Raw genomic sequence first — 12,409 nt, 5'->3', positions numbered from 1 at the left:
TGCCTGTTGATTTATTGTATATAAAGATATTTGGTAAACCTAACGCTTTTCAATACAATTGTGTCTGTGCAGAATACGAATCTGGACTACAATAATACCGGACGTTTTTAAGAAAGGCTGGTTTATATTATTCCTATGAATACTTTCTGTGAAATATGCCAACTGACCCTAAATCAACGCTCGGTGGCATTTTTTTTCGGTCAATGCTATTCGGGATCCCAGGAACATACGTACTACCCTTAACCGTAACCCAGAGATGCAACATCGCGAGACTTCCGAAAACATTTGCAAAATAGACTAAACAGACCACGGCAGGGTTTGGTGTTTGAGTTGTCAATGAATGAAGTGAAAAATTCTTCGATAATATATTTTTCACGAAATCTAAAAGCACAACCTAGATTCGAGTCAATTAAGTAGTTGAACAGGTTATTTCTCCAACCTCGTGAAAGTGACATGTTTTCATTTCCGTCAAAAACAACTTTATATCGAAGGAGTTTTGATTTGACGGCTTGCACATGTGCAGTTCGACGGGAGACGACTGTTAGACCCGATTACTTGTTTCACCACAGGTGGCCGGTGGTACCGACATTAGAGAAGACGGGCTCATAGGACTGGCTGGAACGGAATAAATGGAATTGTATCGAACACATAGTTTCCATGTGTTTGATACCATTCCAGCCATTATTAAGAGCCGGTCTCTCTTCAGCAGCCTTGTGGTAGACGTCATGAGCTTTGCTAGCCAACGTCGCAATGACATCGCCTACAAGTGTGATCGGGGATTTCTATTGAATAAGCAGTTTTAGCCTATATTCATACTGTACGGTTTGTGCCGTAACTTTAACACCTACTCTAACCATAACTAATTTTAAATGTCAACTTCAATGGAGTAATGGAGGGTATGGCCGTCCCAAGGACCCCGAATAGAACGGACCAATGTTACCACAGCCACAAAGTGAAAATGCGCTATATCGTCAACGTTCATGAAAATAAACATTTTTCGTCTAAATGTAAAGTTATGGTTAGTCATTAGGTTAGCAGAGTGGTTAGGGTTAAAATCAAACTTTTAAAGAAGATAAAAAGGGTTTGGTTAGAAATAAGTGGGGTTTATGACTTTGTGGCTGTGGTAACTAGTGACTACCTCTTGAAGTAGGTACTTGTCGCATAGGAGTGACGTAATTTCTGTCATTTTCAAACATGGCGGCCGAAGGCTCGGATTTAGAAGACCTGAGCAGCAACGGGCTAATGGAGGGTCCTTCGGGTTGTAAAAACATTAAATAATACAAATATATTGATGAAGCTATTCAATAGTGACGTAAAGATCATATGCATAGTCGTTTGTAACTTCGCAGGTCAGCTAGCAGTCGCAACGACGCATGTGAAACGATGGCTAGCTTTCTAACTAGCCGACATGGCTAACATGAATTTCTGTTGCGCAAACTGGCGAAACAGAAATTGTCTTTCCCCCAGCTAGTACCAGAGTAAATCAACTAGCTAGTACTTGCTAGCCCGAGTATTTTGTTATGGTATGTTAATCTGATCTAACGACTGTAGAAGCAGACATAAATCGCTGTTCCCCTGCAGAATTTCAGAAGTTTATGCCGTTTGTTGACATTGCCGACGTCATGATCTCTGTGTAGTATCTTGAAATCCTAATGAATGAATGGCTAAAAACACCATCAGTGACTGAAATTTCCTTTATAATGGCATTCATTTACATTTAGTCTGTAAATGACATCTGCTTATGCATTATCGAGCAGGCCAGCCATTTCTTTGTGTTATAGATTTAAAAACATCTTCCCTGTGTAACTTTCTCAATTTCTCATTTGAAAGCTCCGGAAGCCACGGAGGCTGTCCAACCTCCAACAGAGATGGAAGAGGTATCAGAGGGGAATGGTGGAGAAGAGGCTTCAGAAGCAGCAGCTGCGACAGCATACAACATGCCTCTGGTGGAGAATGAGGAGGAAGAGGACGGAGAGTTGCCGGCGGACTTTGACCGACTCTGGAAGCTGGCCCATGACAATCCACAGGACTTCTCCAGCTGGACTGACCTGCTGCAGTACAGTGAGCAAGAGGTGAGGAGAGCTGAGGGGACAGACAAGATTCCTATTGGCATTTTGACATAACCAAAGATCCTCTGCGTGAATAGTAAAGGCGTAGATAACCATACCACTGTTGTTAAGGAATGCAGTGTTGAAGTTGAAACCAACACTTCACATCAATAATGATTTAAACTAAACTGACAACTAAACTCATTGTTACTTAGTGAATTTGCAGCTAACCCAGATTTCTAATGGTCCCCAGAGTCACATGACAGCATCACGTCGAGCGCTAGTTGCCTTTCTGGCGCGTTACCCCCTGTGCTACGGATATTGGAAGAAGTTTGCCGACTTGGAGCGACGTGCAGGCTACACCAACAAAGCTCAGGAGGTATGATGAAGAAGAGTGTTTGGTAAAAGTGACACTGATGTGGGTCTTGTAGTGCTAAGCGATTAGTGATTTTTTTGTTTGTTTTGGTTAGATTGTTTTTTAAATAATCACTGTTTTCGATTTCTTGTTCAATAATTTTTTTAAACATTAAATGCATTATGAAATACCTATTTAATGGAAATTTGAAGGCCAAAAATAGCAAACATTCAATTGCCAAAACATTGAAAATATTCATTGTCTCTGTCAGGTCCATATAGAAAAAAAGGAAATTACTATGGGACTCCCAATCACAACCGGCCATGATTGGGAGTCCCATAGGGCGGCGCACAATTGGCCCAGCATCTTTCTGGTTCGGATTATGCCGGGGTAGGCCGTAATTGTAAATAAGAATTTGTTCTTAACTGACTTGCCTAGTTAAATAAAACATTTGACTAATCTCTGCACAGGCAGTAGCATCCTGCCAGCCAACCATCTACCGTTATCTCTGTGCTCCCCATACTGAACTGTCTGTAGTCATCCTATTTAACTAGCCTGCCTAAGTATGCTATCTGACAATTATTTTACTCGTTTTTCAAAGTAGGTAAGCTATACTTTCACGAACTGTCTCTCTCTCTCTCTCTACTAAATGGAATTCCAGTAATTGAACCGATGTCGGTCAATTAGTTGTTTAATAACCAGCATCTGCTATGTTTAATAGCCATTGACTAAACAAAGGGCACATACCGCAGTGCTACATTCTTTGAAAGTCTTTGGCACTAGGAAATGATCTAAGTGACATGATGGCTTCATAATGTTTTTGTGTTGTTCCAGGTGTGTGTTCAGGGTCTGAAGGCCATCCCTCTGAGTGTAGATCTGTGGATCCACTACATTAACCTGCTACTGGGCACACTCAACATGAACCTGCCAGAGTCCTCTCACTGCATTCGCAGGTATACACTCTTAAACTCAGTGTCACACTTATACACATTTGTTTACTTCTTTTGCCAGCTTTACATTCAACTCTAGCCAGAACACCACCTTTTTCCATTCAGTACTTATTGTCAACGTAATGTTCTAACAACCCGAACTATTTTTATATAAATCTGATTGACTGATTTTTTGTCTCATCTGCCCAGTGCATTTGAAGAGGCGGTGGCAGCGGCAGGACTAGACTTCCACTCTGACCGTCTGTGGGAGCTGTACATCGAGTGGGAGAAGGAGCAGGGAGACATGAAGGCTGCCACTGGAGTCTACGACAGAATCCTCAGAGTCCCCACTCAGCTGTACAGCAGCCACTATGAGAAGTGAGACTATACACATTCACAAACAGTACACTTTCTCTACTAAGAGAAACAGTAGAGCTTCAAATCAGTCAAAACTACGAATTTTTTACATTTGATTAAATTCTAGATTTTGATAATCGTATGATTATCAAGCTCACTTCTTAATCGGGACCTCTTATTTGCTGACCTAGTGAATCTTATCCACTCTCTCTATCCCTCCTCTCTCTCTTACAGATTCAAGACTCATCTTAATGCTCATGCCCCCAAGGACGTCCTCTCAGCAGAGGAGTATGAGGGGTTGCTTGAAGAATCTAAACAGATCCACAAGACTGAGAAGGCTGAGCTGGCTGAGGGGGAAGATGAGTTACCACCTGGGGAAGAGAAGGAACCTACAGAGGTGGTTTACAAATGACAAATCCCTGCTAATGTTGGAGAAGATTTAACATGAATGTCAGATGCTGCCAAAATAGCAGATAGTGGAGACATTTCAAGTTGTGGAGTGAGGTTAGGGTGTAGGATCTAACTCTGTTAAACTGATTTAAAAGTCTGTCGTTATAACTGTCATGTTATGGTTCACCCAATCAGGAAGAGGTGATTCCGAAGATGCGAGAACTCCTATTGGCTCGCAGGGAGAAGGTGTACCAGGACCTGGAGGGAGAGGTCAGGAAGAGGTGGAACTTTGAGGAAGCTGTGAGTTACCCCTGACAGACACACACACACACACACATATCCCTTCTATGTACAACTCAGAAGTTACGATTGAAGTGTGATACTTTCATTGGTTGGAAACATTGACTTACCTTCTCTTCTGTTCCCATTCCTCCCTCCATTCCAGATCAAGCGTCCTTATTTCCACGTGAAGCCTCTGGACCGGACCCAGCTGAAAGCCTGGCACTCCTACCTGGACTGGGAGCTCACCCAGCTGGGAGGGGGGGATGAAAAGGAGGTGGAGACCGAACCAGACACCATGGAGGGCCAGGAAGAGGAGCAAAAAGAGGGGTCAAAGAGCAGTGGGATCATTGCCGGGGGTGACCGGAGGGTACGGATCCTGTTTGAGCGCTGTCTGATTGCCTGCGCTCTCTACGAGGAGTTCTGGACCAAGGTAAGGAGGGGCTGCAGGGGTGTGTGTGTGGGTGCGCATGTGTGTGTGTCAGTAACATGTTTGTATGTCAGTGTAACTAATGTATACTGTATGCATATTTCTCAGTATGTTCAGTACCTGGAACCTCAGAGTCTGTACGAGGCACGAGGAGTGTTCAGGCGAGCCTGTGAGATCCACCTGGCCCACAAACACACCATGCACCTGCAGTGGGCCACCTTCGAGGAGAGGCATGGTGAGAGAGGAAGAGACATGAAACACAGGATATCATTACCAAGTGTTGTAGCTCACTCACGCCCTCCTCCCCTCCTCCTCCCAGGTGATCTAACAGAGGCACGGCGTGTTCTAGAATCTCTGGAAACCTCTATCCCAGGATTGGCCATGGTCCGGCTGCGCAGGGCGGGGCTAGAGAGACGGGCGGGCCGGCTAGATGAATCAGAAGCTCTGCTCAGGGACGCGGTGGTCCAAGCCAAAGAGACTCCTCACCTCCATGCATTCTACTCCATCAAACTGGCCCGGCTGTTGCTGAAGCTTTGCAAGAACCCCAGCAAGGCCCGGGGAGTCCTGCAGGAGGCACTGGAGATTAGCCCGGTGAGAGAAGGGGGGATTGAGGGAATAACAAAGCTGGAAGCTTTTAGTACAGAGGGGAAGAAGATCACTTGCTCTAACTTTTACATGAAGCCTTAACCTAAACCTCAGAGAAGATATCACTTATGGTTTGATGCCAGATCACCCTTTCTTGATGATCTCTTGACCAAGCAGTAGGCTATAACTCTCTGTCCCTCTCTTTCCTCCCTTACTCTCCACCTATCCTCTCCCTTTCCCAGGATAACGGTAAGCTGCACCTGAACCTGCTGGAGCTGGAGGTGTCTGGTGACCCCAGAGGGTCACCCGAGGGGGTGCAGCAGTGTGTGACTCGGGCGCTGGCCGCACCCCTCTCCCCACGGACCAAGATTCTCTTTTCCCAGAGGGGCCTGCAGTACGCTGAGGACTATGGGACTTCTGTGCAAAGGTCAGGGCTCACAGGATTGTTTGTTGTTTTTAGATACAATCAGGAACCCAGAGAGAAAGAAACATGTCAAGGCATTTTATTGAATGAATGAAACTGGGAGAAATGCAATTTACCATGTTTTAAATGTTATTTTTGCTGTCCTCTGGCCTGCAGTTCTAACAGTCAATGAAGAGCATCACTTTACCATGTTTTAAATGTTACTGTTGCTGTCCTCTGGCATGCAGTGTGCTAACAGTCTATGAAGAGCATCAGAAGCTGCTGAAAGAGCTCGGCAACAAGAAGAGAAGGGCTGAGAATGGGTGAGATTATAGCACATCTGTCAAATCAAATCAAATCAAAACCAATAAAATAGTGTGATGTAGTGACTCAATATTGAGATTTGACAGTCAACCATTGAGAAGCAAATGTATAAACTGTTGATGGATTGGTTATTGACGTAGTTGTTGTATTGATTGATCTGCAGAGACGGCGAGGACCCAGAAAAGATGAGTAAAGGAGAAGATGGCTCCGCTGTGCCCGCTCCACCACCGGCCCCTCCCACAATGCCCCATGTTCCCATGACGACACCACCTCCACCCATGATGGGTGGGGACATGAGTGCGGCTCATGCAGGCTACGCAGGCTATGGAAGCTGGTATCAGGTACGACGGGGATTGTTACTGTACCATCTAGCCAGATATTAGACGAAAGCCCTCAAATTCAAAATCTGGACCTGGAAAACAGTTCCACTGTGTTTCTTTCATTCTTCCCCTTTAATCAGAGACTGATTTAGACCTGAGACACCAGGTGGGTGCAATTAATTATCAGGTAGAAGGGAAAACCAGCAGTAGTTTGGACCTCATAGGGTAACATTTGAATACCCCTGCACTCAAGTGTTGATTAATGGTTTTCCTCTCCTCTTTCAGCAACCACAGTACGGGGGATACGGAGGCTACCAGCAACCCTGGAACTACAATCAGGGTTACTACCCTCCCAGCTAAGGGGGAAGAGAAATGCTGTGACACCATTGTTCAGTGAACTCACCACCACCTCAGTTTAAACTCCACGAATGAGTCCAAATGGCACCTTATTTCCTATGTAGTACACTCTCTTTGACCAGGGCCCAGGTCAAAAGTAGTGCACTTTGTAGGGAATAGGTTGCCATTAGGGATTTAACTCATATCTTTTATCAGGAACAGGGGTGTGACATCTACTACTTGTTTGATCTTTGAAAATGTGCTCCTGTACATTGTTTTAATGATAAACTATTTTTGTATTCTCTTCTACATGCAGCCCCTTTCACTTTAAGCAAACCCGTCTCCACAGGTCCTGTATTATTTAAAGTCTTGCATCATTCCAGAAGTATAGGCTAGTCTTTTTTTCTAATGTACATAATGGTGTTTTATAGTGTGAAGTCGGAGCTCTTTTCATATACGAGCAGGTTAAGATCAATCTATTGTCCCTCATTCAAAGCTTGTGGATCGCCATTCAAGTTTCTGCCCAGTCGAGTCCTCCAGACAGAAGATAGGGAAGCCATGTTGTTGTATGCAGGTACCAGTGCCTCTGGTCAAGCAAGGCGTAATAAGTGGATGTACGCTATGCTGTACCTAATGGACATTTCCAAAACTAACAGCATTGGTCATGTTTGGTAAAACTTTAGGAGTAGGAATCTGTTAAATGTTTGTAAAAATCCACTCGTAAACCACCACAACTTTTGCCTTTATCACTCAGTTTTTGAAAATGTAACTATTGAATCTTCACTTTTAACATTGCTCAATAAACCATTTCAGTGAAGCTTAATGTGAATTCTTGGAAATGTGTATGTATATTAAGTATCTGTTAAACTGATTTGGAGCCTTGGATTGTGCAGCTTCATAAAAAAACAGGTTATTCCTGTAAGTTTTGAGTTGTTGCATTCTCTGTGGAAAGTATGTTCAGTCCACCACATTACTCTCCAAGTAAGTTTTATTCAAGTTTGAGTGAGTATGCAATAACACCACTGTAAAATGATTTAACTTTGAAAAACTACGACTTGCAATGCAGTGGAAAGTGTCAGTGTCAACGAGCCATGTCTAACTTTAGGCCCCATGAGAGTCAATACAGTCATCCATTTTGTGTTGCCATTAAAGGTTCAGATTAAAGTTCAAAGTGTTTGTTGAAGGAGAATCAATCCATAGTTGACATCCTGGTCTCTGTCCTGTTGGGGGTGATAAATGATGTTGGCTCATGAAGCATCTTTTTACTTCAGGTCCTTATTTCTTTGCAACGACCAGCACAGCTGAAGGCACCAAACCTGAACAATGACACAAAACAGTTAAGACCGTATCAAATGTTATTGGTCGCTACACAAACTAGAACACACCTTCAATCTCATATTAGATTAATCTATAACTGCAACACAGCATAGAAGAAAGCAATATGTCTTTGGCTGGTTTTGACCTCTCCAGTCCTTTCAGATTAGTGCGGATGAAGGAGAGAAAGCCACTTTAGACTATTGTGACTGTACAAGCCCAGTAAGAGGGGGGCATCGTCCTGTCTGCTCACCCAACTCCTGTAGGGGTTTCTCCATGTCCAGTTCTGTGTAAACGCGGCGTGGGTATGGGGACAGCAGCGTGAAGTCCTGGCCCTCGGGGGCGTCGCCATTCATCTGGATGTAGACACGCACGGCAGCCAGCGGCTCCTGGGCCTTGAACACGGAGGTCAGTGCCGAGCCGTCAAGCATACGCACCTGCGGACAGGAGGATGAATGAATAAACTTTATTGACTGTTAAGACACCAAACAACGGTTGTCAAAGGATTCTTGTGCAAACAAACTCATAAAAAAGATCTGTTGTGTCAAATGCATTGTACATCAGTTGTGAGTATGAACAGAATGAGAACTAGGCCATAGACATCCATTGCCCCTTACCTGTATTCTGCACTCGTTATAGTCCTTCTTGGCGGGAGGCGGGCCCTGACTGGGCGGAGAGGAGGGAGGGCCCTCTGCTGAAGGGGAGGTTACAGCTCTACTAGAAGAACCACCTCCAAACTGGAGAAGAGAGGCGTAGAATGGGTTAGTGCGTTCAACTCTTTCTATGAAAGATATGGAGACGTTATTTAGCAACAGTTCAGCATACGGGTCAGATGCTGTAGGTGCAGTCAGTACCTTAAGTGCTCTCTCCTCTCTGTCGCGTGCTATCTTGTCTCGCACCCGCTGCCTGAGAGAGAGAGCAGTAATTGGATTAAAAAATATATATATATATTTAACTAGGCAAGTCAGTTAAGAACAAATTCTTATTTACAATGACGGCCTACCCCGGCCAAACCTGGATGACGCTGGGCCAATTGTGCGCCGCCCCATGGGACTCCCAAACACGGCTGGATGTGATACAGCCTGGATTTGTACCAGGGACTGTAGTGACGCCTCTTGCACTGAGATGCAGTGCCTTAGACCGCTGCGTCACTCGGGAGCAAGAGAAGAGTTGTGGAGTGGGAATAGACCTCATTTGCACTAAGCCGTTTCGAAGAAGCAACTATTGGCTGTGTCTGAAAACATTACTAGCTATTTTTGTTTCCTAAATTCCTCTCAAAGCTCATTGGAGGAGGTTCGAGGGAGGGACCTTGGATCCTCTCCTCCAATGCGCTTTGAGACAACAGCCACTGGCCATGTCGAAAGCATCAAATCCATCCGTGATGTATTGTGGGTAAATTGTGACTGACTAAATGATCTAAAATAATAATACTTATACACAAAGTATTTTGTAGATCAGTTAATTGGCAGTCGCCTGCAATGCTGGCTGAAATGACTAACAAGCCCATTGACTTCATGGCTTACTTGGCCATTTTGTCGTCGTTCTTCTCTCTCCGGCGCAGGTCAACCATTTTCTTCATCTCATCCTCCTGCAGTTTCTGTTTGACCTGCAGCAGCTCCTGGCCCTGCCTCCTCCTCTGCTTCTCTCTGTCCACCTCTTCCGCTCGCTCCCTCTCTCTCCGCTCCTCCTGCTTCACCCGCATCAGCTCCTCTAGCCTGGTACACACACACGCAGGCAGACACGCAGGCAGACACGCAGGCAGACACGCAGGCAGACACGCAGGCAGACACGCAGGCAGACACGCAGGCAGACACGCACAGGTTTCATTGTATGCCGTCTCTTTGTATTTCCAACAGAAGGCCTACCCTTTTGCTGATCTTATTGAGTAACATCTTTTGACCAAACCCCAGTTTCTGACAGAATAACATAAGTGTGTAAACAGAGGTAGAGGTGAATTATCTGACCTCTTTATCTGCTCACGTTTCTCCTCCTCTGTCATTGGTTGTTTGGTATCCCCGTCATGGATCATCTGGTCACCCCCATCTGTAGCTAAAAGGTAGAGTTAACATATAAGAGGTGAGGGACAAGAAGACAATGTAAACCAACTACCATGTTAACCAGTAATGGGAAGCCATAGTTATAACTCGATCATAACAATATAAGTAACCATAATACAAAATGCTGTCACGACAATTGATCACTTACCAGGGTCTGCTCCCTCTGCTGTGGGCTGGGCTGCTGGACTGGGCAGTTGTGGGTCACTTCCTCCAAGCACGTTCCCCACAGGAGGTACATAGGGCTCGTCAATGTCTGGGTCACCCTCATGTTCCATCAACCTGTGGAAGACGCATGATAGAAGAGAGACATCATGAATCAGTTATCCAATGTGAATAACTTAACTGAGGACGTAAAAGCCTCAGAGACTAGCTCACCAATGCCCTTATCAGTTGACTTACCAGTCCATGGCCCGCTCTATGCCCTGGTTTCCTGTGTGTGCCACAGCCTTTTCCCTGCAAGCAGAAGAAAGATGGACAGGATCAGAGTTGATCACATCATCTTATCATGATCTTTAGTTTGAAGAATAGCCACATGAATTCAGTTAGCTACTTACGCTCTGTTTCTGTCAAAGCCCATTTCCAGCAGGCTGTCCAATGTTGTTTGTTCTGCCATCTTGCTGAGAACATGAAAGTGAAGAAGAGTTTCACTTTGTAGTCTGATACTGTAAGCAAGTAGCTGGGCATGTGAAGTAGATCCAAGGGCCACAAACATGTATCGTTATGTCTATATGATTGAGATTCAGGTTTAACCACATGCTACCTGTATAACTACTTTAGTTAGATGGGTAGTTACATAGGTCCAGAACGTGCTGGCTAGCTAGTCGTGTAACGCTAAATTAGCTAACGTATTGGACTGGACTGGACTAGCTATGAAGATAACAAAGCAGCATCACTTAGGTAACCTCCCGCAGGAAACATTTTAGTATCTACAGACCATCACATGAAAATCATTCATAAAGCAAAAAAGATTTGTCCAGTAACTTTTCCGTATTATCTGTGTTCACATATAGCTGGCTAGCCGGCTAACTAGCTGTAAACTGACGGTAGCTAGTATGATGGAGGAATGAGATGGCTAATTTCAGTTAGCCTCTCCTGTTAGCTTGTAACAAGAACACTGTTTGCAGAGTAAATTGATGATGGCCTGTAAAATATAGCTAGGGTGACTATTACATTGCACTTGTGAAAATGATGGCGCTCAACCATTTCATAAACGTTATTTTACTAAATAGCATTATTTATTTGTGCAACATTAGCTAACGTTAGCAACTCACATTCAGAATCAGTCAACCCACAACACCGCTTTCTGACCGTACAGTCCACATGCAAGTACGGAGGCCCGATAGGAAAAAAGAAAGACCACATTTTCCAAACATTCTCATTCACAGCACATTTCTGCCATCTAGTGGACCTTACAGCTTCCCTGTCTAGTGGACCTTACACCTTCCCTGTCTAGTGGACCTTACACCTTCCCTGTCTAGTGGACCTTACAGCTTCCCTGTCTAGTGGACCTTACACCTTCCCTGTCTAGTGGACCTTACAACTTCCCTGTCTAGTGGACCTTACACCTTCCCTGTCTAGTGGACCTTACACCTTCCCTGTCTAGTGGACCTTACACCTTCCCTGTCTAGTGGACCTTACACTTCCTGTCTAGTGGACCTTACACCTTCCCTGTCTAGTGGACCTTACACCTTCCCTGTCTAGTGGACCTTACACCTTCCCTGTCTAGTGGACCTTACACCTTCCCTGTCTAGTGGACCTTACCTTCCTGTCTAGTGGACCTTACCTCCTGTCTAGTGGACCTTACACCTTCCCTGTCTAGTGGACCTTACACCTTCCCTGTCTAGTGGACCTTACACCTTCCCTGTCTAGTGGACCTTATACCTTCCCTGTCTAGTGGACCTTACACCTTCCCTGTCTAGTGGACCTTACACCTTCCCTGTCTAGTGGACCTTACACCTTCCCTGTCTAGTGGACCTTACACCTTCCCTGTCTAGTGGACCTGACACCTTCCCTGTCTAGTGGACCTTACACCTTCCCTGTCTAGTGGACCTTACACCTTCCCTGTCTAGTGGACCTTACACCGTCCCTGTCTAGTGGACCTTACACCTTCCCTGTCTAGTGGACCTTATACCTTCCCTGTCTAGTGGACCTTATACCTTCCCTGTCTAGTGGACCTTATACCTTCCCTGTCTAGTGGACCTTATACCTTCCCTGTCTAGTGGACCTTACACCTTCCCTGTCTAGTGGACCTTACACCTTCCCTGTCTAGTGGACCTTACAGC

The 12,409-nt window shown here is 45.0% G+C and overlaps 2 protein-coding genes across 2 annotated transcripts; one reads left to right on the top strand and one right to left on the bottom strand.

Annotated features, from left to right (window-relative positions):
• Positions 1 to 1,153: 1,153 nt before the first annotated feature.
• On the top strand, positions 1,154 to 7,579 carry LOC115205579 (pre-mRNA-processing factor 39). The gene is made up of 14 exons (XM_029771714.1): positions 1,154 to 1,258; positions 1,831 to 2,072; positions 2,302 to 2,427; positions 3,238 to 3,356; positions 3,543 to 3,710; positions 3,924 to 4,086; positions 4,275 to 4,379; positions 4,525 to 4,791; positions 4,897 to 5,023; positions 5,108 to 5,379; positions 5,616 to 5,800; positions 6,025 to 6,099; positions 6,264 to 6,441; positions 6,706 to 7,579. The coding sequence occupies exons 1-14, from the start codon at positions 1,195 to 1,197 to the stop codon at positions 6,778 to 6,780; spliced, it is 2,166 nt and encodes a 721-aa protein (XP_029627574.1). The 5' UTR covers positions 1,154 to 1,194; the 3' UTR covers positions 6,781 to 7,579.
• A 147-nt stretch (positions 7,580 to 7,726) lies between these two features.
• Positions 7,727 to 11,494, bottom strand: LOC115205580 (UBX domain-containing protein 1). The gene is made up of 10 exons (XM_029771715.1): positions 11,399 to 11,494; positions 10,682 to 10,744; positions 10,527 to 10,580; positions 10,276 to 10,406; positions 10,035 to 10,119; positions 9,594 to 9,785; positions 8,925 to 8,976; positions 8,688 to 8,807; positions 8,324 to 8,507; positions 7,727 to 8,072 (listed from the first exon to the last, which is right to left on the bottom strand). Exons 2-10 carry the CDS (start codon positions 10,738 to 10,740, stop codon positions 8,032 to 8,034), a joined length of 918 nt encoding a protein of 305 aa, XP_029627575.1. The 5' UTR covers positions 10,741 to 10,744; positions 11,399 to 11,494; the 3' UTR covers positions 7,727 to 8,031.
• Positions 11,495 to 12,409: the final 915 nt, after the last annotated feature.

Source organism: Salmo trutta, chromosome 13, assembly GCF_901001165.1.
Source record: "Salmo trutta chromosome 13, fSalTru1.1, whole genome shotgun sequence".
Classification (NCBI taxonomy): Eukaryota; Metazoa; Chordata; class Actinopteri; order Salmoniformes; family Salmonidae; genus Salmo; species Salmo trutta.
This window is presented reverse-complemented; position numbering and strand designations above follow the sequence as displayed.

Coding starts and splice junctions, on each gene's coding strand:
- LOC115205579 (XM_029771714.1), top strand. CDS start 1,195: ATGGCGGCCGAAGGCTCGGATTTAGAAGACCTGAGCAGCAACGGGCTA. Junction 4,792..4,896: donor ACGAGGAGTTCTGGACCAAG/GTAAGGAGGGGC, acceptor CATATTTCTCAG/TATGTTCAGTACCTGGAACC. Junction 5,024..5,107: donor CACCTTCGAGGAGAGGCATG/GTGAGAGAGGAA, acceptor TCCTCCTCCCAG/GTGATCTAACAGAGGCACGG.
- LOC115205580 (XM_029771715.1), bottom strand. CDS start 10,740: ATGGCAGAACAAACAACATTGGACAGCCTGCTGGAAATGGGCTTTGAC. Junction 8,508..8,687: donor ATAACGAGTGCAGAATACAG/GTAAGGGGCAAT, acceptor TCCTGTCCGCAG/GTGCGTATGCTTGACGGCTC. Junction 8,073..8,323: donor GAAACCCCTACAGGAGTTGG/GTGAGCAGACAG, acceptor GTCATTGTTCAG/GTTTGGTGCCTTCAGCTGTG.